The sequence below is a fragment of the Pelodiscus sinensis genome, chromosome 26 (assembly GCF_049634645.1).
Source record: "Pelodiscus sinensis isolate JC-2024 chromosome 26, ASM4963464v1, whole genome shotgun sequence".
NCBI lineage: Eukaryota > Metazoa > Chordata > Testudines > Trionychidae > Pelodiscus > Pelodiscus sinensis.
Window position 1 is genome coordinate 3,200,278 of NC_134736.1, and position 25,598 is coordinate 3,225,875.

Sequence of the window (25,598 nt, forward strand, 5' to 3'; positions counted from 1 at the left end):
GTCTCTGTCCCCAGAAGAGGAAGCGAGATGCACTGTCCAGTTCACGCTGTTTCTTGACTAATATCTTTTCCAGCACATGAGTCCAAGTTTGCTTCTAGCACAGTTTTATTTAATCTGAATGCTGACATAACTTTTTTTTTTTATTGCAGGAAGACAGTAAATTGTGGCTATTTGTAGATGCCAAGATGATAGCTCAAGAGTTGACACTCAGTTCTGTAATTCCTTCTAAACAATGCTCCCCTTACCACCTCCATTTTCCCCTTCGCCATTTGCTTGTTTAAAATGAGGCATTAGCTGGTTCCAAAAAACAAAAAAACAAAACCCAACCACCCCACTCTTGTTCTCATTTTTATTTTGGAAGGCTTCCGTACTGCCTTCACCGAAGTTCCCAGTGAGAACAAGTGCTGGAATATTAAATTGGATTGCCAAGATAAGAACAGTGTACATTGGCACTTGTAGTTTGGAGCAAACTTGATAATCTGTCGTGCAAATCTTGGTGTAGAGTTTGTTAAATTGTGCTTTTTATTTATTTATTTATTTATTTTTGCTTTGATATTTAAAGCGTGCAGAGTTTGAATCTGTAAGTATTGTGTACTCCTTGTCTGATCCTCGTCTTCACTGATGGGCCAGAAATTCTAACATAGACTGTCCTTAGCTAAAATACAGAGGAGAAGCCCTTCACTCTTATTCTGAATATGTGGAAAGACTACAATTCCTATGGTTCTGAGGAGAGCATGTTAAGTGAGGGGAAACGCCTGTGTGAAATTGTGTACTGTCATTATGAAACTAAAGTTCCTGGCTACTTTACAGAAATTATATGTTTTAGAGTGCCGCCCTGCACTTTAACATATGCTTTTGTTCATTTAAACATTGCCTTTGTTGTCCAAATGTAGTCCTTTGAAGCCCCTTTCTGATGTGAATGACATCTGTACTTTACTGAGGGTTGGAGAACATTTTTGTAGGTATTGACCATTTACATCCCAAACAATCAGCCTGCGTAGCATGCAACCAACAAATGCACATAGTAACAATTTTTTCTGTCCAATTCAGCTTAGTGGAAGGGTGAAAGTAGAACCAGGTATTGGTCAATGAATGGAGATGGATTTTTCCATTTACTGAATTGGGCTAAGGTTTGGGTTAATCATAGAGGCTACGTCTACACTGGCATGATTTTCCGGAAATGCTTTTAACAGAAAAGTTTTCCATTAAAAGCATTTTCGGAAAAGCTCGTCTAGATTGGCCGGACACTTTTCCGCAGAAGCATCCGTGGCCAATCCAGACGCGCTTTTCCGCAAAAAAGCCCCGATCTCCATTTTCACGATCGGCGCTTTTTTGTAGAAAACAAATCTCTGCTGTCTACACTGGCCCTTTTACGCAAAAGTTTTTCGGAAAAAGACTTTTGCCTGAACGGGAGCAGCATAGTATTTCCGCAAAAGCACTGACAATCTTACATGAGATCGTCAGTGCTTTTGCGGAAATTCAAGCGGCCAGTGTAGACAGCTGGCAAGTTTTTCCGCAAAAGCAGATGATTTTGCGGAAAAACTTGCCAGTCGAGACACTGCCAGAGTGTTATTGCTGAAATGTAAATAGGCCCAGTAGAGAAGGGATTTTTTTGTTTTGGAAGATAATTTAGTTGCCAGGGCACTCAGTTGAGGTGGAAGGAAATCTGTCCAAAATACAGGATAGTCTTTTGAAAACTGTCTATATAGTCCTATTCTCTCAGGGAAGAGGAGCAGTGCTGATTTAGATAGCAAAGCCATAACTCCAAAAAATATTTCCCAAGCCTTTCATAAAGCTTTGCAGTTTGAAGTGAAGCAAGTTTCCTAAACTGATAGCTTCAAGGCTAGATGAAAACAATGCCATATATTTAACTTGTAACATATGACACTCAGCTTCCTGAAAAAATAAATGCTTTCTTCAGAGCTTAGCATAAAAGACTAAAAAAGGATCAGAGCATAGCTGATCTTTCTCAGGAATTGGAGGTCTCCACCTGCTGTCTCAGTAATCTGTGAAGTCACTTTTCAATCAAGTGAATGTCTCACTGGTGCATGATTCATTAGAAACCAAGCTAAAAGGCCACCTACAAACTGAGTATGCAGTTCTGAGTAATACCATATGCTCATCCTCGTCATCTCCCTGTTGCTTAATTGTTACCTCCTCAGCTACCCTAAAATGAGCTGAATGCCAAAATTAAACCCTGCAGTATCTTGGCATCTGCTGGAGGAGGGGAAATTTGAGGAACTGGCTGATTGACTTCTGGTTTGGTTATGAAGGAACTGGGGTAAACAGGCTGAAGGGGAAGACTTTAGGGAAGGCAATGTTTGAATGTATGAAACCATATTCAGGCTTTGGGACTTTGTCCTAGTTTTGTGCATGTGTGTGTTGTAAGTACTTATCAGCCAAAGAGTTGACCCTGGTGGTATTCCCCACATTTCATGTTCCCCTTCGCTCTTGACCACCAGTAAATATCCTCCTGGCACGACTCCAGAAAAAACAAAAGAATTTACTGTTTTCCTCAGGCTCACAGCTTTTGAATTCAAGGCATGTCCTCTAAACAGTGCAACTCACTTCAAATGCTTTTTGCCTTTCATTTTATTATTGCTTGTCACGCAATGTTCTTTGAAAGCTTGCTCATATATTATCTGTTCCATTTTTTCCATTTTCCCTTTTTTTGCATGCCGTTCCTCCTGTTTCTTCCCTTCCTACAATCCTCTGTTCCCGTGTGTAGACACAACGGCGACGACAGAACCGGCAGTTCACGGTTGGTATCACATTCCTGTTTATCTACTTTCTCAGCATTGCTGAGTGGCAAGGCAAGCTTGGGGGAAAAAAGGGAAGTGTAGTCTTCAAGGGAAATCATGTTTCAAGTGGACTGATCTCATAAATATAACATAATTTTTAAGGCATGAAAGGATGTCTAGTCCTGTCATTTCTATTGAGTTGAACCACCAATTGTTACAGTCCTAGACTTGCCGCAATTCCCAAAACTGATGGAAATGGCATGCATATAAGAATAGTACAAAGGGAGCGACTGATTTCTAGTAATCCTTATTACTGGGGTAATCGCATCAAAGATTAAAAAGAAATCTGGCTTTTGAAAATATGAACTCAAATTTAATTTTTTAAGAGATGCATAAAATTTTCAGTAGTGGTTTTTTTTTTTGGTTTGTGAAGAACTTAAGGGATTTAGGTCTGTTGGAGACAAGTGATATTTTTGATATTCTGGAGACGTTCTGCAGGAGAACCTCTCATCGCATTGGTCGAGAGGAAAGTTCATCACCCCTTGGAAGGGTCAAAACTATCTCCTCTACTGGTCATAGTAAACAAGCTCTTCTCCTCTGTAGAAATTTAACAGCTTATCTTGTTCCCTATTTTTAAACCATGTTCAAATATTCACTTCAGGCCAAACCTCCAGCATATAAGATCTTGGCACAAATTACTTATTTTTAAAACAAAATGACACCAACCTGACAGTTCTACTGAATTGTGATCCAGGAGTAGAGGGATTAATATTTATTCTTTATTTTTTTTTTACTTTGGTACTTCAACTGCTCCATGTTTCACCCTGAAGTTTGATAAGCCAGCACATCCATAATGTGGAATAATAACCTTTTAATGAAACATTTTTGGCAACAGTGAAGGGAGGGGGACTGAGAAATTGACACCGTAATAAAGTACAATGCAAAAAGGAGGAAAACAGTTCCTTAGCCCGAAGAATCTATTTTACAATACATGTTTTCAATTCATTCAAGCAGACTTTTTAGTATATTTTCATATTATTCATACACTGTGCACCTCTCCCTCTCTAGTATTATGATGACAAACAATGTTCGTTAAGTGCTGTACGTTTTCACAGGGATATAGTGGTTTTGCCTAGACTCCTGGCAAATGAATTGATTACTAGCTGCTGCAACAAGAGAAGCCATTGTAAAGTAACCAAGCCCCAAGGACCTCCTAAAACAAAGACTACATTGAACAAACTTTCAAGGTCAGAAGAACACACACAGTTATGGAAACTACTGATCATTAACACAGGAGGAAAGATTCAAAGATTAAATAGGAATACAGTGGTATTCTGCAGGCTTTTTGCGCAAGAACCTTTTGTCAGAAGACATCTTCTGCAAAAATGTCTTGTGCAAGAGAGCGTCCACACTGCAAAAGCACATCGAAAAAGCAATGCACTTTTGTGCAAGAGAGTATCCGGACTGCCTGGATGATCTCTCGCAAGAAAGCAGTGATCGCTATGGACAGAATGGCCACCAGGGCACCTGTGCTTTTCCTCTTCCCTCTTGTGCAAAAAAACCCTCTTCCCCATCCACACACTCGTGTGCAAAAAGGCGTTTTTCCTTGTAGAATAAGGATTACCTATTGCACAAAAACCCTTCTGCTCTTTCAATGTACTTACCCAACAACTCACTTGAGGTGTGGACGCACTGTGAATTTTTACGGAAAAACAACTGTTTTTCCGCCAAAACTCTGTAGCATAGACCTAGCCTTATTGAGGAATCAAGTGAGAGGTTCCTTTTGAGATTCCTACGTCAGGGCACCATTGTGCTCCACCACACTCCAATCCGAGTCTTTGAGTCAGATTTATCCAGAATGTCCTGAGTGAGCGACTCAGCAGCCAGCCAGGCTTATTTCTATCGAGTTGGTGGGCGAGGCAGCGGACACGCTCCCCGGGGGCAGCAGGCTCCCCGGAAGGAGTCGGGCCTCAGGCAAAAGGGAAGGGTCTCCAGCCAGCCCTTCTTTGCCACCTGGGGCTGCGGCCACTGCTGTTGCCGCTCTGTCCATAGCAACTGGGAGCCCTGAGCCTCTTTAAATCACCAGGTCCTGATGCAGCTTTTTGTGTCCCACCCCACCCCCATCATGGGCCTGTTGTAGGTGCGTTATTATTACTCTTACTTTATGTTAAACAATTTAAAAGCCCTTATACTATCGGGGGGACTGTTGCTGGCCAAACTCTGACTGAGAGTTTGAACATAGACCTCCCTGGGAGCACAGTCAGGCCAACATAGCTCCTTTGGATATCCTGGGATATTCCTTCCGCCTTCGTGGGCATCCTCCGCTCCCTGAGGATCTCTCTGTATTTAGCATCTGTTTACCTTCTCCTCCATTCCTGCTGTCTCTGGGCTGCAGAGCCTTTATCCTCTGGCAAAAGACGACTTTACAAGGCGAGTGCATCCTTCTCCTTGAATAATTAGAAGTCCCTGGAGGGATACAGGGAGGCTGCATGAGTTTTAGCAAGTGCCCTGTCCACTGCTAGGACAAGAGCAAGGCCGCTGATTATAGCACATTCAACAGCTGGTGAGATCACCAAACAGGTCCTGCTACACCTGCAGTTCAAAGCAAAATCATAGAATCATAGAGTAGTAGGACTGGAAGGGACCTCGAGAGGTCATCGAGTCCAGCCCCCTGCCCTCATGGCAGGACCAAATACTGTCTAGACCATCCCTGATAGACATTTATCAAACCTACTCTTAAATATCTCCAGAGATGGGGATTCCACAACCTCCCTGGGCAATTTATTCCAGTGTTTGACCACCCTGACAGGAAATTTTTCCTAATGTCCAACCTAAACCTCCCTGCTGCAGTTTAAGCCCATTGCTTCTTGTTCTATCCACAGAGGCCAGGAAGAACAATTTTTCTCCCTCCTCCTTATGACACCCTTTTCATAGAATCATAGAACCATAGAACTGGAAGAGACCTCAGAAGGTCATCAAGTCCAGCCCCCCTGCTCTAGGCAGGACCAATTCCAACTAAATCAACCCGGCCAGGGCTTTGTCAAGCCGAGACTTAAACACCTCTAGGGATGGAGACTCCACTACTTCCCTAGGGAACCCATTCCAGTGCTTCACCACCCTCCTAGTGAAATAGTTTTTCCTAATATCCAACCTGGACACTTCCCACCACAACTTGAGACCATTGCTCCTTGTTCTGCCATCTGTCACTTCTGAGAACAGCCTCTCTCCATCCTCTTTGGAACCTCCCTTCAGGAAGTTGAAGGCTGCTCTCAAATCCCCCCTCACTCTTTGCTTCTGCAGACTAAACAGACCCAAGTCCCTCAGCCTCTCCTCGTAGGTCATATGCTCTAGCCCCCTAATCATTTTGGTTGCCCTCCGCTGGACCCTCTCCAATGCATCCACATCCTTTTTGTAGTGGGGGGCCCAGAACTGGATACAATACTACAGATGTGGCCTCACCAAAGCCGAATAAAGGGGATCTTTTAGGTATCTGAAAACTGCTATCATAAAATATTTGAAAGACTTTTGTCCCCCTTGATTTTACTACATCTGCCAAGTCATGAGCTTGAGATTGCATTTCCTTAGAAACCATTGGTGATTTTGGAAACATCTGAAATTGTGCAGGATGTTCGGGGAATACAATATGACTTGGTGTTGGAGTAAACCAACTTTTTTATTTTATTCTTCTTTTTTATTTTTCTATTTACCGATGTGGCGTGATGCAATCCTAACAGTAGGGAACTGTGTTAAACCCCCTCAGCACATGATTTTAGATAACTTGATTCCCCTGATACTTGATCAGTACTTTCCAGCCGGATGCAAGAGTTGGAGGCACTTAGCATTTTAATTCCTCTTGGTGTTGAAGCAGACATAAGAAACTAAAAAACATTATGGGGATGCCATACCTCAGACATTCGGGATCTGTATAAGAAAAGAATCGTATATCCACTTGCAGGATACCTAGTTCAGATAATACCCAAAACTTGTACTAATGTAACTTTTACACCAAGAAGCACTTGGTTTGCAATACATTAATCTACAGATGAAAGAGGTGTCAGGTTTGTCACAGAGAAAACTTAAATGACAAGATGTGCTAAGCAAAGCAGCAATGACAGTCTTTTCTGCCTTAAAAATGAATCTGAACTTCTCAATACGTCCCTCTCAAAGGGTTCTTTCCCTCGGAAGACTCCTGGGTTTCTTTCCAAGCTTGTGTTGCTGGAGTGTGTATGGGGTATACCAGATGTTTATGTATGTTGGTCATTTGTTCTTACCAATCTGAGTGAGCATGTACACGAATGGTTAGAAATGCATGGGCATGATATCAAACCAAATGGATTTCCTCCAAAAAAAACCCACTTAAAATTGATTAAAAATTTAAATCCAATAGATCAGTATTAAAATATATAGATGTGACCGTAAGAATGGAATTTAAGGCTAGTGACGCATACAAAACTACAATCACGGAAAGGTTTTTTTGAGTTATTAAACTTTTTGGAGTGTATCCTAGAGGCCTGGGAAAGAGGAGCCATGTGTGTCTGTGCGTGTGCGCACAAGTGTGAGTGCGTGTATGCATGTAAAACAATAGCAAACGATACCCTGCCATTCCTGTTTCCTCATGGTACAGAATTTGCGGCAGTAATGCATGAGTGACGTAAAGCACGAACTTTATTAACTCTTCTGTTTTTAAAAATGAAAGCTGAACTGTAAATTTTCTTGTGCGTTTTTTTTTTTCCTTTCTCTGCACTGTTCATTATCAGAACTCTAATAACAGCATGGTCATGGCTGGCCGTAGTGCTTGTGTTTCTGCTGCACTGCAATAATCTGGTTCTACTGAAATTTTAAAAAATTACTTTCCCTTTTTTTTTTTTTTTAACCTCCTGGTGCCAGTGAGGCCGATGCTCCTCCATGCATCTTGAAATCCCAATTCCCTGCATCGACAGAATTAATGTGAGGGCTGAACATGGAATAGCAATGGCAAAAATAATTAGAAAATCTTCTAACCCCATAGACTATAGAGAATAGTCTTTGTCCATTTCTTCCCCATCCGCCAACATCTAAATTTATTTCCTTTAACATTTTTTGATCAATGGTAGGCCTAGGAGCTTAGCCTCGTAGGCCATCTACCTTTTAAGACACTTTGTATAACTGTCCCAACTCATTTTACCTCCTATATAAATCAAGTGTCTGGAGCTGCACTTCTGTTCACAATACAATGTGTTGCCACTAAAGATAATATCTGAACTTCATAATTAAAGCCCTGCAGATCTGCAGATATCTGCTTTATATCCACATGTATCCGCATCTGCAAATATGGATGCAGCTATCCGCGGCTCATTTTTGCAGGTACAGATGGGGATACAAATTTTGTATCCATGAGGGGCTGTATTTACAATTTTCTCAGGTTCTTACCTCTAGTTAGTTTTAAACAAGCCCTAAAACCATTTAAAACTTATTTAAAAATCCATGCACATTGTACTTCACTACAAATGGCATATCCATCCTACATGTGTACCTCTGTGCACATATTTATCTGAGTACATAAAAATAACATTCAAAACCTGCCATTCAATCAAGGGACCCTGCTAAAAGCATACCAGTGTTTGAGCCCACCCTTTAGAGACTAATGAATGAAGATGTTTTAGATGCCATTTTATCTATAATATTTAGCAAGGGAGCAGTGGGTTACAATTTTAGTGCAGACAGACATCCCACGAATACTGAGAAAAGAAATAGGGTTGAAAAAAATCCCTAAAGCTGACAAACCAGGAAGACAGCATTACACAATGAAATGTCTGTGATGCCAAAATCTGATTTGAGGGTGGATGAGGAAAAATATCCAACTGAAAACATGTAGGTGTCCATACCAGCTAAGAAAGAGACTAGGTAATTAATGGCACAAGAGGTTTTATTTTTCCTGATGGTGATGAGATAAAGGACCAGTGTGTTAAACTGTTTCCAGAAGTCACCCACTCTGAAAATCTGGGTTGAGGGCATCCAAAACTGAGGCATCCAAAAATACTTCACCACTTTTGAAAATCTTGACCATAATAAACAGTGCAATAAATAGAAATCTCACATTGGCTTCTGTATTGACATAATTGGGCAACAGAGTGTACCTAATGGCTACTTTTGCCATTTAAAAATCTTCCCTTTAATGTATAACCCTAATAGGAAATATAATGATTTAAACTGTTACCTTGCAGATCCAGATTTTTGGGGCAATTAAATAAAGTGTCACAAAGAGCTCCAAGTACCTTTGAAGATATTTGTTGACTGGTGTAAAATGATTAACATAAAATAGAGCCCATAATTTGGTACTCCACATCATATAAGGAAAGAAAATAATTGCTGCTTTAAAATAGAGATAACTTATGGAACAATACACTGTATTATTTTGTCAATATAAATCTAAATAAATATATGGCATACTACAGGAATCATTTAAACAGTAATCTCTATCTGAAAGAGATGCAACTTGTAACTTGATATTTGTACCTTTTTAAGTTTTGTTGTTTGGCAGCAAAATTGCATCTGAGTGAAAAGTTAACTTTCATTTATTTAAAGAAGTTGTAATAGACTTAGCATACATTTTAATCAAAAATGAAGAAAAAGGACTTTAATAGTCAATATGAAAGTTTAATGAGAAATCAAGAAGTAATTTACCACATATTTAAAATGCCTCGCAACAGGTTTTAATACTGTTCGGTGACATTTTTGAGTGTACCAGGTTCAGGTAGAAACTGAATGGCTGAATTGTTAAATTTCCTTTTGAAAAAGATTCTTTGCTTCATAAAAAATGCAACATTGCCCTTTTTTCATTATTGAGAAAACGAAGTTTCCTTTAAGTGAAAGAGAAGACTGTACAGAAGCAATTTTAGTGAGATAAAAATTGAATGGCTCCTCTTCAGAGCACAGAGTTCCATGTCCAATTCTTCTGCGAGTCAACTCTAATTATATTTATACAAAGATGATCATATTATAGTAAAAAATGTGCCGTTTCCTGAAATCTAACAGTGGTGCAAAAACAAATTTCTTGCCATTAATCTAAATGGTTTTCTACGTTAGTAAATAATTCAAGCAGTAGATTCCAGTTGACATGATGTATTTTAAACACTGTCATTGAAAATGACAGTTTCAGTTTAATGAGGGGTATGTTGACTGCTGCTTTCTAATGGAGAAATTTTGCATATCAACAATATTGAATAAACAACTTCATCTTTATTATTTAAAAAATTCCCCTATACTCTCTTTCCTAAACTCTATCTCCATTCAAAAGAGAGTTAATCAGTAAATACAAGCTCTAAACTCCATTTTTGCCATTCCTCTGTCACCACTATCTTTATAGGAGCATATATAAAAAAATATGATGTGCACAGGCCCATATAAAAAAGAGGGACTGACTTCCTGAGATTTGCATCTACATGGTTAAGGTTCACTTTTATTGCTCATTTAGAATTATTATTTGAATAATAGTAACGTGTCTTTAATTTCTGCAAGAGAATGCTTTCAACCAGTGGAATGATTATTTCTGCTCATACAGCCAACCCCTGTCAACAAAGAGCAGCAATCTGTTTGTCGGCAGTTTTTAGCTCATCTGGTACTGCCCATGCTTTGCCCTTATCCATGCACAACCAATGTGCTCAGCTAAAGCAGTACCATTTAAGTCTGAGCATTCACTCTTTGACATCCAGTCACTTCCAACAGCAGGTTTTTGCAAGTACCAAGTTACTTCATTACGGTGCATGTTATCCCTTCGTTAAATAGGTTTATTTGACCCTCGGTGTTTTGAGTTGCTTTGTTAAAGTGGGAGCACACACAAAGTAGGAAAGAAGGAGATTGTCATCACAGAATTAAATTTTGTATGGGCCCCATCAAACCCTCAAAACAACTTTTTTGAAACAAACTAAAAAAAGGTATGATTGTACATACCGTAGCTAGCTGGGCTGTAGCAGTTGCTTCCAGTAGCTTTTAGCATTTAAAGGTCGCAGAGGGGTTTATCCTGCCTAACTGCTTTATCAGCTTTGAGGATATTTTTCCACAAATAGATCAAGTTTTGAAATTAAAAAAGAAAATCATTTTCCATATCAGATTTTTGTCAGTGAAGATATAGCCTGCAATCTGCTTGTCCAGCCGCTAAGCAGTTTTGAATTGTGTTCTTTGAGTGATTGCACATGTCCATTCTGCTGTAGCTGCACGCCTCATACACAGTTATCCAAGATCCCCCCGCCCCTGTAATAACTGTTGGGGCAGCGTGTGTGCCATCAACTGTCTCATGCCACCGCGTACAGGTACAAAGGGACATGCTACCCAACAAGAAACCCAACTTAGTTTCTTCCTCCTGCTAATGACATTTGTTGGAGCTCCGATCTTTGTATTTGTAAGGCCACATCTATACTTATGCACTTGGAGATTGATCTTCTGATGTTCAATTTGGCGGGGGTAGTAAGGACCCCCTAAATCAAACGCCGAGGGCGCTCTCAGTCAGCACTGATACTCCGCAATTTGCGAGGAGGAAGGGAAGTCAATGAGAACATTTGCTCCCTTGACCTCCTGCTGTGGAGATGGCACCAAGTTCAGCTTAAGGTATGTTGAACGTAACTGGAATTGCATAGCTTAAGCCGACTTTCCGGGTCGAGTATAGATCTGGCCTAAATCTTCTTTTAGTGTATGTGGTATGTGTAGAAGTCGTTTTTAGGGTAGTGTAGTGTTTTCGATTCAAATTTACATAGAAGAATAAACTTAGGACAGTGTTTTTTCTAGAGTGGAGTTCCAGGAGTAGTAAGGAAGAATCTTTTTCCTGGCTTCAGGGCCTATTGTCTACATAACAAGTCTATGCCAGTGAAAGACCAACATTCCAGCTGCCTTAAGTATCTGAGTGAGAAGTGTCACGTTTGTAGAAGGTTCAAACCCCGCTTGAAAAAGGACAGAGCACTATTCAGTACTGGTGGCTTCTTCTCTGTGGGTACCCCTATGCCCAGCCTCAGAGCTGGCTTCCCTGCTGCCAATAGGGTCAGCTCCACCATGATCTGAAGTAACGAGTCTTCTTCAGACTCCAAGGACAGATCACGTGTTTCTCAACACAGGCATGCCACATTGGGATGCCTGCCCACCATGGAACTGGTCACAGCCACAGCTCTTGAAGGACCATGTAACGGGGTCCTGCCTCCACATCAGTGGCCCGTTGGGACCTCTAGGGGCTTCCTTCTATGTTCTAGAGTCTAGAGTCTTATCGCTCCCTTCCATGTCTGCTAGATGCTGGGAGCATCTGTAGCAAGGTCACAATCTTCCCTCCTCCAGTGTCATGAGGTGGAGCCCTGCATGCTCGGGAGGAATTAGAGGGACCTCCTCAACAACTCTCATCTGCCTCTTCTTCGTCCCTTAATGGGGGTGATAGTGACTGACTCTGCTCTGTTTTCTGATGATTTCAGGGCTCACTTAGAATTGAGGAGGGCTGCCACTCTGTGTCTCCAACCAGAAGAAGTATGGGTAAGGTCACACAGGCTTGTGGACACTTTAGCCTCTGGAGAGCCCTCTAGAATAATTCATAAGGTTATCCTGGAGCCTGTCAAGGTTTTACAGTAGACCCTCTCCTCCCCCCCCCCCATAGCCAGCGGTGGACCCTGAGGCTTGAGCAACGGCTTCCGCCATCACTGTGCACGTCCGTCTTGGGTACAGTCATCAGGTCTTCCCCCAGAGGCGCAACACACCACTGAAGGCCTCACGCTCTTCTCTGATAAGACCAATGAGAGACTTCATCGTCTTGAGGATTCAGGGGTGACACTGAAGTCTCTGGCAGACTTACAGGCGGGAGGAGGGGAAAGGCCATTCCAATAACATCAGCCATTCTTGCTGCATATCTGGAAGTCCTCCAAAAAGAGGAGCAGAACTTACAAGAGGGATCTTCCTCTTCCTCCTTGCTCTTCTGCGGCTGAGAGTTTTCTAGGACGAGTTGTGTCCTCTAACAGTCAGTTTGACCTGTTGGTTGAGAACAGTCCTCTCAGCACCATCTTTCCCCACACCAATTCTTGCCATTCAGCTATCCTGTTTCCTAAGTGTTTGTACTTGCATCACCCTGGATCAGTGGAGCTGAGATGCACCCTTCAGTTTATGCCTGTGCCCTGTTTCCTGTCACTTTTCAGGGACCACTCTCCTGGGAGCACCTTACTTCAGGAGATTCAGTCTCCTGTCCTTATGGAGTCCATACAGGAATTACCGCATCATATAGAGGGGGAGGGATTTTCTCTCCATTACTTGGCATTCCTCATCTTAAAGGCAAAGGGGGTCTTAGGCCTATTTAAGATAGAAAGCAGCTATGCAAATTCATAAGGATAAGACCATTCTAGATGGGTTGCTCCAGCATTTGTTCTTCCTTCCTTAGATCCCAGGGACTGATATACTGCTCTTGATTAAAGGATGCTTATTTTCAGGTAGCGATTCACAGAAAGTTTCTCTGATTCGAGGTCGAGGGATCCCACTAACGGTTTGCTGTGCTGACCTTTGGCCTCTCAGCAGTCCTTTGCTTATTCACAAAATGCTTGACTGTAGTAGCAGCAGTCCTGTGATGGCCAGGAATCCGTGTACTTCCCTACTTGGATGACAGGCTAGCGAGAGGCCGACACAGGTCTCAGGTACTCCATAGTGTAGCCACTCCTCAGCTTGCTTTCAATGCACCAGAGATCCTAATCAATACAGAGAAATCTATCCTGCCATAGAATGAAGAATAGAATTCCTTGAAGCAATCTTGGAGCTACGGAGCTCCAGTCAATGCAAGTCATTTTTCTTGATCTGTCACTGTGGTTCAGAGTTTCTAGGAGGCATGGCGGTGTGTACTACCTGATGCGTATACCAGGCCACACCTTAGAGAACTATAGGGCTAGCTAGCCTCAGTGTACTCACTGGCCTGTCGTTATATGGTCCTGATGGTTCTACTATCTGTTCAGAACATGTTCTCCTGGGCAGAGGGAAGAGAATATGCAAATGTTTACAAGTGAGTTCCCTTTTGCTCCCCCCTAAGTCACTCACTCTAGTCACAGATGCATTGGATCTAGATTAGGGAGCTTACATAGGTCCCCTTCAGACTTAGGGCCTTTGGTTTCTTCAGGATCTGAATCTCCATATAAATCTCGAGGCGCTTCAGGAGATCTGTTGGGATTGCATGACATTCCTTCAGCATATTGAGGGGATGGAATTGGTTCACACTCTGAGATGTTCTAAATAAACAGACTAGGGGGAGCCCATTAGATCAAGTTATGCCAGGAGGCAATCCTCCTTTGGCACGTCTTCATCATCACCAGTGTCAACCCGAGAGCTACATACCTTCTAGAAGTTCAGAGAGTGCTGGTATATTGCCTGAGCAGGCAATTGGCCGATCACCACAAATGGTCTCTTAGCCTAGATGTGTCCGGGTCCATTTTCATCCATGAGGGCAGGGGACTGGACTCGATGACCTCTCGAGGTCCCTTCCAGTCCTAGTATTCTATGATTTTCCAGCAGCAGGGAACTCCCTAAGTCGGCCTATTTACAACAAGGAGCAAACAAAAATAAGTCCTCCTTTTTTATCCTGAGCAAAGATTCACTGACAGAGGTATTCTTCTCCCCCTGGTCAGAAGGCCTGTTGTATGCCTTCCCTCCAATTCTACTCTTGCCCAATGTCCATACCTGATCATAGAAGTTTAGGGTTGGAAGAGACCTCAGGAGGTAATTCTAGCAAAATTCTACACAAGTTATTCTAATGCAGATTGAACCTCCTGGGCTGGCACCCATGGGACCTCGCTGATCCCAAATGAGGGAATTTGACAGACCATGTCTCCTGTCCCCGAACCCGCCACCAGCTCCACTTTGGTTCTGGCCAGCCCCCTACCACCGGCCCCACTAGGCTGCCAGCTCTAGCCCCACTGCCACTGGCCCTCCTGTGACTAGGCTTCTTGTCTGGGGCTCTCTCGTCCAGAAACATCCGTGGCCCCGCGGAGTGTGGTTAGTTGGTGTTGGCTCTTCTTTGAATAGTGTCATTAGGGTTGCTGCACCATAGATGTATCTGCCTCCCTATGCTTCTTCATGGAGATTTTAGATAACAGAGTCTTTTTCTCCCCGCTTGAGTCACCTACGGAGAAATGGACATGTGCAATCGCTCGAAGGGGGAAAAACCTGATACCTCACTCCCTGCAACTGTTCTTCGAGATGTGTTGTGCATGGCCATTCCACGACCCATCCTCCCTCCCCTTTTTATCAGAGCCTTCCTCGTAGGAAGGGCCTGACGGTGGTTGGGAGTCAGCATGGCCCTTTATACCTACGTGCAGCGGCACAAGACACCAGAGAGTACTCCTGCTGCCGTTAGGTACTTCTGCGGGGGAAATCTCCCAATGCCCGTGCATGAGGTACACACACACACGCTGTGGAATGGACAGGTGCAACACTCCTCGAAGCACAGCGGTTCTGGAAAGGTAGGTAAATACAAGATCTCCCTAAATTGATAAAATGCTGTTTGTGTCAATGTGGGCCAAGGCTTTCCATTTGTATTGTAACGAGAAATAAAATTTTACATACACACATATGCGTAATCTAAATAGAACTGTAATAAAGTGATACATCACACCACTTGACAGCTAACAATCAAGGCCTGGAAAAGGGTTGGGTTTTTTTTTTTTTGCATGCTGTTATGGATGAGTGATTTTGAACATTCACCTTCATGTTTCATGTGTTTTAAACAGTGTAGACTGAGGAATCTTTCTGACAGTCTATCAGTATTAAAGTAGACGATTGGAGAACTGCATTTACAAGCTAATCTATTCAAACCATCCAAAGGTGGCAAGTGACTGACTCGCTTCTTTTTTCAGTAAATCCATCCTCTATTGTTAAGTGTATTGTTGTTGTCCGTTGAGGAACATAAAGAAAAACGAGTTTGTTTTTACTTGTAAGGCTTTACTCAGTTGCCAAATTCCGCAGAGGAACTGGACTATGGGGATCTCACAGGTAAGGGCTAGTAATAGGTAAAACACTGCTGCGTTCAATCTGTGGATACTGCTTCCCCTTTGATTTATGCATCTTGGCCATTTTGCATTGCACAGTTGCTGTCGTGTAGCAGTTAATCACATATAGAACCCTGTCGTTTAGATATATATACTTGTTTTCTGCTTCTCTCTTTTTTTAACTGGCATGCATTTATGTATCAACATATTTCAGAATGGGGGCAGGGAAATTTATGCCGTACAATGTGTTTCATATTTCAGGTTGTCTAACTGCTACTGTAAGTTCAGTGGCTTGAAATAATGTTTTAATCCTCATTAGAGAATGGTTCAGTTGAAATTTTGTTACATTTGTTAAACCATTCCGGATGCTGGATTGTGTGAGCGTCTAGAAAAATGCAGCTTGCACTAAATCTAGCCGGCCTGCTCCTTCATGTAGTGCTGGGAAATTGTCCTGACATGATTATTTTAAATGGGGACAGAAGGGGCCAATCCTTCTCTCACGCACTATAATGTAAATTAATTAGATGCTTTGAACCCTCTTTTCACAGCAGACTGAGCAACTTGCACAAGTAGGTTTTATTGCCGGTTCCCAAATGGAGGCATTACTATTGCAAATTAAGAAACAAACATCTCTTCAGCGGGTGATTGAGGGTGGCGGATGTAGTTGAAACAGACACCAACTATGTATGTTAAATCACTTGATCTCACTGATATGCAGTCAGACATGGAATCTCCCCGCTCCCCCAAGGACTCTAAATACTCATAATTTAGTATCTGTTTTTGTTGCTTCACTTTAAATTGTTCATTTTACTGAAGCATTTTTATTTGTGCAGCCCCATGAGGCTGCCCTGAGTGCCACAGCGCGTGTGAACTGTGTGTCACCGTGTCAGATTTTCAAATCGCCAAGCCAGCAGTGGGTTCCCTCTCAGGCATCAAAACGGGACTCTTGCATGATATACAAAATTATGGAGACGTAAGGCCACATGGGCTATGTCTACACTGGCGGCTTCTTGCGCAAGAACATCTTGTGCAAGGGTTCTTGTGCAAGAACTCTTGCGCAAGAACACATCCACTTTGCCACGTGTGAGATGTGCTTTTGCGCACAAGCATCCATGGCAGTGTGGACGCTCTCTTGCGCAAGAAAGCTCTGATGGCCATTTTAGCCATAGGGCTTTCTTGCGCAAGAAACCCCTGCCGCACGTCCACACTGCCCTCTTGCGTAAGAGCTCTTGTGCAAGAGGGCTTACATCTGTTAGAAAAGAGCATGACTCTTGCGCAAGAAGCCCTCTCCTACCACGCTTTACTGTAAATCTTCTTGCACAAGAGCAGGTGGGCAGTGTGGACGCTCTGTGGAAGAACGGCCGTTCTTGCGCAATAACCCGCCAGTGTAGATATTGTCATGAAGTCCTGCTTCCATTGTGGGAAGCATGGCAATCATTGAGGGCCCAGCTCCAGAGACCACAGGTACCTGGGAACAGCGCTATCCAGAAGCATCTTCTTGATTTGATGCTGCTTCATTTTGTAGTATAAAATCGGACCTTTTTTTTTTTTTTTACCTTTTATTCATAGAATGCTTTGCTTCATTCCTAGTAAACTTATCTGCCCCTGTGTGTGTGCGCGCGTGCCACTAGAGTGTACATTGCCCAAGAAGTTAGTAATTGTTTAACTAGTGTGCATTTCACCAGAATAAGACATCCCACAAGCTGTACAACACTTGTAAACCCCGGCAGTGCCGATAATGAATCTGCTGGCCTGAACCAGCCCTGATAAGTAAGATGTACCAGGTGTTTGTGATGTACCACTGTATGGAGTGGGAATGATTCTTTTGATTTTGCTAGTTAGCTAGAAGCAAAAGAAATGCCTTTCACAGATGAAATGAACAACGTAGAGGAATTCCCTAGTCAAATGGCTGAAATGAATCTCTTCCATCACTGTGTGGCTGCTTTAAGTTGAGCTGTGTGTGTCTCAGATTCCTGACTACAACACAAACTCTCAAACCGAGTGCAGCAGGCTGTTAAGGAATGCAGAGAGCTTACTGGCCCAGGGACGAGGTAACAATTTGGTTTAATTTTGCTATTATGCTTCTGATACAGCCAGTAACTCATTCTGTCTAGAGAGGCACTGATAGGGTGGCATATTTTCTGCTGGTAGGTGTGTTTTTTTCTGTCTGAAGCTTAAAAAAGTAGGGCAAAATTTTCAGAAGTCGTCATAAAAGCCATCGTGAACACATCTGCTGCCCATACCAAGCAGGTGAGAAAGTATCCTGTTTGCAGGAGCACATGTCCATTGGGTACGTTTTTACAGATATAAAAGGCACCATGTGTTTTGAGAACTTGGGCTGTTTTATCCATTGTGCATGTGCGCAGAGATGAATGCCACCGTCTTCAGTCATCGACATCCCTTCGTGGTAGAATAGCTCATCCTTTTCCTTAGCTACAATCCAGAATATGCTAACCCCTTGCTCGAAACTTTGAGGATATGGCTACACTGCAGTGGAACACCTGGGGCTGGCTGGGGCCAGCTGATTTGGGCTGGAGAGGCGTGAAATTGCAGTATAGATATTCTGACTCGGGCTTCTGGGACACTGCGAGAGCAGAAGCTCAAGCCCAAACCTCAACACTGCAATTCTGTAGTCCTGCAGCCCAAGCCCCAGCAAGCCCGAGTCAGCTGACATAGGCATGATGTGGGAGTTTGATTGCGATGTGGACAGATGGGCTGTCTGTCATTCCCAGAAGGTCAGTCAGCAAACCCAGGCTCTCTGGTGGACAGTAGGTGAAAGTTTCACAGTTGAAAGCCACACACTGTAACTGCCGAGTCTCCAAATTTCTAGTTCGAAGGGCTGTGATTGTATCTCCTTTACACTAACGTTGGAAGATGAGCATTTTGGTGGCTAGCCAATATCCAAGCATGTTGGGCTTCCAAAATGAATAGCAGCACCTTGAATTGCATCCCAGAGTTGAACAGGCAGCCCCTCCAGACAGCATGATTAATGAGCTATGGCATAATTAAATGTGCTAGCCCAGCAACAGGTTTTGTTCAGCGTGCCATTTATTTCAGACAGTGATGTCCTGCCAAACAAGTCCCGTGGGACTCTCCCAACTGTACAGCTACATAATCCATCTTGCATCCACATAGTTAGCTTCCAGTGGTCTGTGTGACTTTTGTGGACCCAGGTCCGGTATGACTCCTCAAACATTTGCTCTGCAACATAACAAGAGCTTATTGCTGTGATGGAATTTTTTGTATGCTCACAGGAACACTCATTGAATTCCTCTCACCTCTCCTTCAACCTCTCTTTGGTACCCTACAGTGCCAGGGATATCATATCTGTAGTCTTGTCAATCCCATGTCACAAGTGCAAACAAATTTTTTTTTTTTGCTTATTGTAATAATCCAGTTAAATTAATCCAGTACATTGCATTTTCATTTCTCACCAATCCATTATGGTCTTATTTTTCTCCACAGTGTTGATACACAACTTGTAAAACACTGAACAATCAAGGAACAGCCATGTAGCCTCTGCCTCTGGTTTGATTAGCTAATCAAAACCTGATTAGCATCTTTGTTCAAGGGGGATGCTGATTAATCAATTACTATTGATTGTAAGCGTGGCTTCATTCTCTGGCAGAGAGATGTCTGAAGAAACAACCAATAAAAATTGAGCAGCTGTCATAGTGATTAAATTTATTAGAACAAGATACATTATTTTTTATGAAGCTATCTTGAAATGGGTCACTGCAGAGAAGCTTATTGATTGAAGAAGGATGAACTCCTTGAATTTCTGTAGTTTAAGTTAGAGACCAAATTCAATTATAATACAAGACAAACAGGTTAACACCGGTCTTAAACAGTCCATCAATAAATTAGAGTAGGTGTAGCACACTTAATGCTACATTCTTGTCATGAATAATAATATCATCCATTGCTACTGCATCTCTGTAGCAATTCCAATGCTTCCCTATTATGGCCAAACATGATGCACTTCTCCAAAATAATGACGGGCACAAAAAAAAAAAACCCAAATCTGATTTCTGCTTCAGCTACCGCCATTTTCATAGGTAGCTTGATAAAACCACAATGCCGGTTGGCCAACTAATGAACTTCTGTGAACAGCATATGCAGTTTGGTCACTGGTATTTTTAGCCTTCTTATTATTAGCAGAAATGGATTGGCTTTTTTAACTTGAAAGCTACACCTTTTAGACAGTATCATCTTCCAAAGCACCTTAGTGATTTAGCGGCTGAAGTTCCATTAACAAATGTGGTTTAGGCAAAGAGCTTAAATCTCATAGAAAATCAATGGGCCATAGGCTTCCACGTTGCTCTTGAAAAGGGAACTTTGTCTCCTAAGTCACTTAGGTACTTAACTTTACTTTGTAATAGTCAGATGTTCACTGGGTTTAGGGTTTTGGGGTTTTTTTTAAATCACTCGTTTTCCTTTCCCTGTCACAATCAGTGTACTGAAAAAACATGAGTGTAGTATGGTAGCTACAAAGAGACTTAAAAAGAAATTGTCCCATGTCGTAGCTTAAAAATTAATTTCCCCCTAGAAATGGAAGTGCTGCTAAGAAATTTTTGCGGGAGTGCAGCGGTAAATCTCAATTGCCGAAATTAACGGCCATGGTGCACACGCACAAAGAGATCTATCAATCTTCTGCTTTTACAGTACAAATGTGCACAGAAGAAACTTCACAGCTGTCACTTCTCCCCCACTTCCTGCTCCCTCTCCCCCTGAAAATGTTTTAAGACCTTGGTCTACATAGCTCAACATAAACCAGAAAAAATCGGCGTCGCAGCTACAATAAATCATTGGAGTAAAACACAATGTTCCCTGAGCCAGAGGTGGGATGAACTATATCTCTTTAAGTGCTTTATTTATACTATGCCCCAGGCAGTAGAAACAGAGCCTTAATGAGCCACATAGTGGAACGCATGGAAGAACCACTACCAAGGTGCATAGTTAAAAACATTCCTTGGGGCTCGTGGTACTGGACATCAAGTTCAGAGCCTAAAGTTTCTGCGCATTGTAAAGATTAAGAGGGTGATAAAAGAATTTACCAACTCTTTAGTTACCCCAAAAGCTACTGAGAAGAACTTTACTCATTCTCGGGGAGAGCTGTGTTGTGCTAGGGGGAAGGGCTGTTATAAAGCTGCTAAGTTTTAATTACCAGGTCTAAACTCCATCCAGGACTTGGACTGGATGGAGTTTAATTAATGAATTATCTAGGGCTTTCCATTCTTTTGTAGAATTTAAAATAATAAAACATTCTGTTTCAGTCCAAGGTCTTCAGTAGATTTACAAGCGTCATGCTTTGGTAATTTTCTAAATCTGGTATGACTTGGATTTTTAAAACTCTGGTAAGTAATGAGTCCACTGGTATATCTTCTTCCGTCTTTCTCAGGCTGTGGGGCTTGAGTTCCCATCTCTTGCAAAGAGAGTGAAAACCAGCTCAAAAGAATCTGGGAAAATATTAAATGTTTCATCTAAAAATGGTCCAATAAAAAGAGAATCAAACAGAACCAGTCATTCATTAACTGGAAAAGATCTGAGTGAACTAAAATTCTACAGCAAGGGTGGGGAAACACAAGCCCAGGGGCCAGATGTGGCCCTCAACTTGCCTGGATCCAGGCCCCAACACTCAGGGTTTCTGCCCCCCAGCATCAGGGAGCCCTCTCTGGCACTCCTGCCCCATGCCACCCCACCACGAGGCTGGAACATACAAAATCTACTAACCTGACCACCCCCCCGCCCACCCCCGGTTCTGTGGTGCAAGAGAAATATGAGGATATTTTGTTTTTCTCACTTGTGTGCAGTCCCCCCGTGATTTTCCTGTTTGTCAGCGGCCCCCGAGCCAAAAAAGGTCCCCCACCCCTGTTCTACAGACTGCACACTGCCACAGGTTCACTATTAACTGTATTAGTTAATCTACCCTCCCCTGGACTCTGGAAATGAATCTATCTTAGTTGTGGGGTTGAATAGATACTAATCAAAAGTGTCTTTACTTTTTTTCTGAGATGTTTACCAAATGTGCTCGTTTCAAGGAAATCTCAGGTTGAATACACTCTCAAAGCACTACTATTAGTGAATAATGTAACAGTTGGCTTGGCCAGTTAAAACACATTAAATTAACTTTCACGGCCACTGAAGACTCCGATTCCCTGTACGTGTAAATGGGAGCAGAATGCCCTGGCTGTTCATTCAGATCAGGCAGACCCCTCTGGTTGAGAAGTTTGCTGCTGCGACAGCCCCCAGTTCAGAGTCATCTGCTCCATTCCCTCGATGGAGGCAGCACAACAAGGTTTAAAAATTGTTTTGGCCAATATTCAGTGATTACTGCAGGCCTTGCAGGGGTGGTGGCAGAAATCATGGCACTTTTAAGGTACTTTGACAGATCAGAAAGCATCGGACTTGAAAGTTTGATTTTTTTTCCTTTTGTTATGGTGCAAAATAGTTGCAGAATAGAGTAACACACAGCACTCTGGCTATGTCTACGCTACAGAGTTTTTGCGGAAAAACAGCCATTTTTCCGCAAAGACTCGCAGTGTCCACACCTCAAGCGCGTTTTTCGCAACAGAATTGAAAGAACAGAGGGGTTTTTTTTCCAGCGTTGGTGTTCCTCATTCTGTGAGGAAGAAGCCTTTTGGCGAAAGAGTTCTTTTACCAAAAAGCGTGTGTGGACAGGGAGGAGGAGGGGTTTTGCGCAAAAGGAGGAAAGAGGAAAAAGCACAGGTGCCCTGGTGGCCACTCTGTGCATACCAATCAGTGCTTATTTTCGAGAGAGCGTCCACACAGTCTGGACGCTCTCTTGCGCAAAAGACCATCGCTTTTTCGATGCACTTTTGCACTGTGGATGCTCTCTTGTGCAAGAAGTTTTTGCGGAAGAACTCTTCCGACAAAAGCTTCTTGTGCAAAAAAGCCTGCAGTCTAGACATAGCCTCTGTGTTCACCTGCTTCTTACATTCCTGCGTTTCCTCCTCTCGACCCACCGCACCCTTCAAAAGAAGGCCATTCACTATACAGACCAGCGTGCTCCAATGTATATTAACATCTTAATGGGAAAGCCGAGCATGTATGCATTTACTACTCTCTGACAAGAGGGAATTAAATGTCAGAAGGATTTGTAGCATCTGTAATTGAATTGGTGCTGAGAAAAGCAAATCTTAAGGAAGAATAACATATTAGGATTAGCAAATAAGGTGACGTTTTGTCAGTTCCTGCCATCTAGCCAGTTCTCCCATCAGTGATAAAGCTGTGACTTGTTTTTATCATAGATAGGAAGCTACAGTGTGTTTTCTAAATGGGGGCAGCATCTTTATTTTTTTTTAAAGGTCAAATCTTTGTTCCTTCCACCAATTCGGGAAAGCTGCTATTTCTGCACACACCCACGTCCCTTTCTTTCCAACAAAGAATTGGCATTAATCATTGACTATACCTTGTGTTAGCGAAATGCTTCTCTTCCCTCCTGCTCTAGAGAGGCATGTCATCGTAAAACAAAAAAAAAAAATCCCTGATTTTTCAGAGCTAGTCACTAAGCTGTAAACTTAACATGCGTGGTCCCGCAATCCAGGAAAATGCTTTACCAACTGGAACAGCACACATGTGTGTGTTGATTGGATACATATGTTGTGGCTCAGTCTACACTGGCGCTTTACTGCGCTGTAACTTTCTGGCTCAGGGGTGTGAAAAAACACCCTGCCCCCTGCCCCGAGCACAGCAGGTTACGACGCGATAACCAGACTACAGAACGCTGGGAGCTGCGTTCCCAGCACTGTTGGCAACTTCCCTTGTGGGAGTGGTTTAAACTAGAGATGGAAGCGACCAGTCGACTATCCGCTAAGCAGAAGCTTATCGGATACTTGACTAGTCACTTCTCCCCCTCCCCCACTGCTGCCTCTGTTAGAGGCAGCAAGGGCGGGGAGAGCAGGAGCCAGCGCTGGGGAAGCCAGCTTAACAGCCGGTTCCCTCCAGCTCCATCTCCATCAGGTGCAGGAGAGGCAGAGGCGTAGCGAGGGACGGGGTGCAAGCTGGGAATCAGGTGATTCCTGGCTTATGCCCAATGCTAGGCTCCGCGCCTCTGGTGTTTAAATATGTTAAGAGCCAGCAGTTCCCTCACCCCCGTGCTTCAGCCGTATTAAGAGCCTGCCGCAGTTTTCCCCGCTTATTGACTAATCGACTAGTCGATGGAAATTCCATTGACTAGTCAATTCAATGCATTTTAACATCCCTAGTTTACACAGAACATTAGGAAAGCTCTCTCCCAGCACTTGTGCAGTGGCCACATTTTCAATGTAAAGCACTGCTCCGGCTGCACTTTAAACTTTTAAGTGTAGACAAAGCCTGTAGATCGGCTACTGCAGCCCGTACGTGGAGGTTACACATTGACAGTAGTAGCCAGTTTCTCCTGCCTTTAACATCCGCATTTGCACATCAAAAGCTATGACTGAGACAATACCAGTCAACTTAATTAGCCTCATTAACATGGGTTGTACAATTGACAGGTACTTTTTTTTTTTATGTTTTATTGATAGGTAGATATAGGTATTGGTTTCTGTTCTTTCCACTCCAGTTCATCTGATGAAGTGGGTTTTACTCATGATTCTATATATTTTTGTTAGTCTCTACTACTCATTTTTAAAGTTACAGAGTAACACAGCTATCCCTCTAAGACTTTGTGGCCTTAAGTGTTTGAGCTACTGTTGGTATTAAGGATGGGGTCCTTACTCCCTATATATGAAGCACCGAGTAGAAAAGAAGATGAATTCCCACCTCAGGTGGAAACTTTTGTTTGCTGATTTTGCATTTGGGTGATTTAATAGGAAAAACTTGACATGATGCTGCCCTGAGGCACATTGAAATAAAAGGAAAATGATTTTCTTTCCTGGCGTCCCTAAACATAGGGGGGTTTGTTTCAGGATCGGTTGTGTCAGATACCACTCACCTGCCCCTCCGCATCCCCCTCCGAAAAGCCTCATTCACACTTTGTGTACTCAAATTCAGACACTCTCTTAGTGTTCAATGTCCCGAGAGTAATGGTGTGTCTAGGGTGACAGTTGTCTGTCAGTGCTGAAAGTGGAGAGGGGTGACTAGGGTATGAACACAGAGACGTGAGGGAAGGGGAAAAACACAAAGAGGTGAAATTAGTGACAGGAGGGAAGAAGAGAAGGTGACCTCTGATGCTCTGGTGTATTGTGATGTTGGGAGCCATATAAGTATGCAAACACAATCTGCCCCTGCCATTGTACAGTAGGTTCCTCCTCTTAAAGATCCCATACAAAACATTGAGGCATTGGAAATAAAAGCAGGAATTCCCACATCTGGAATACTACGTACAGATAAGGTCGCCTCATCTCAAAAAGATACATTGGCATTGGAAAAAGTTCAGAGAAGGGCAAAAAAAATGAGGAGGTGTTTGGAATAGGTGCCATCTGAAGAGACATTAAAAAGACTTGGACTTTTCAGCTTAAAAAAGAGGAGACGAAGGGTATGTCTACCCTTGTAGCCTCTTTCGAGAGAGGGATGCAAATGAAGACATTCAAAATTGCAAATGAAGCCAAGATTTAAATATCCCGTGCTTTATTTTCATATTCGCGTTAGGGCTCTATTTCAAAAAAACAGACGCTGTTAAGACATAACCCTTATGAAATAACCCTTATTCCTCATACAATGAGGTTTACCAGTTATTTTGAGAGAAGGGTATTCTCTCAAAATAACCACATCTTAACAGCGCCATTTCGAAATAGCGCCATAACGCGAATATGCAAAAGAAGTGTGGGATATTTAAATCTCAGCTTCATTTGCAATTTCGAATGTCTTCATTTGCATCCCTCTATCGAAAGAGGGTGCAAGTGTAGACATACCCTAAGGGGGGATATGACAGAGATCTATAAAATCA

The 25,598-nt window shown here is 42.6% G+C and overlaps 1 protein-coding gene across 3 annotated transcripts in view; it reads left to right on the top strand.

Annotated features, from left to right (window-relative positions):
* Nucleotides 1–25,598, top strand: part of CADM1 (cell adhesion molecule 1) — a 339,720-nt gene that overhangs the window by 303,208 nt on the left and 10,914 nt on the right. Inside the window, exons 9-10 of one of the 3 annotated variants that reach the window (XM_075909409.1) lie at nt 2,729–2,761; nt 15,657–15,710. The exons of 1 other annotated variant lie outside the window; for it this stretch is intronic. In XM_075909409.1, coding sequence (XP_075765524.1) covers nt 2,729–2,761; nt 15,657–15,710 — 87 coding nt within the window. The remainder of the gene's footprint in view (nt 1–2,728; nt 2,762–15,656; nt 15,711–25,598) is intronic. One more of the 3 variants, XM_075909410.1, reaches the window with a different exon arrangement.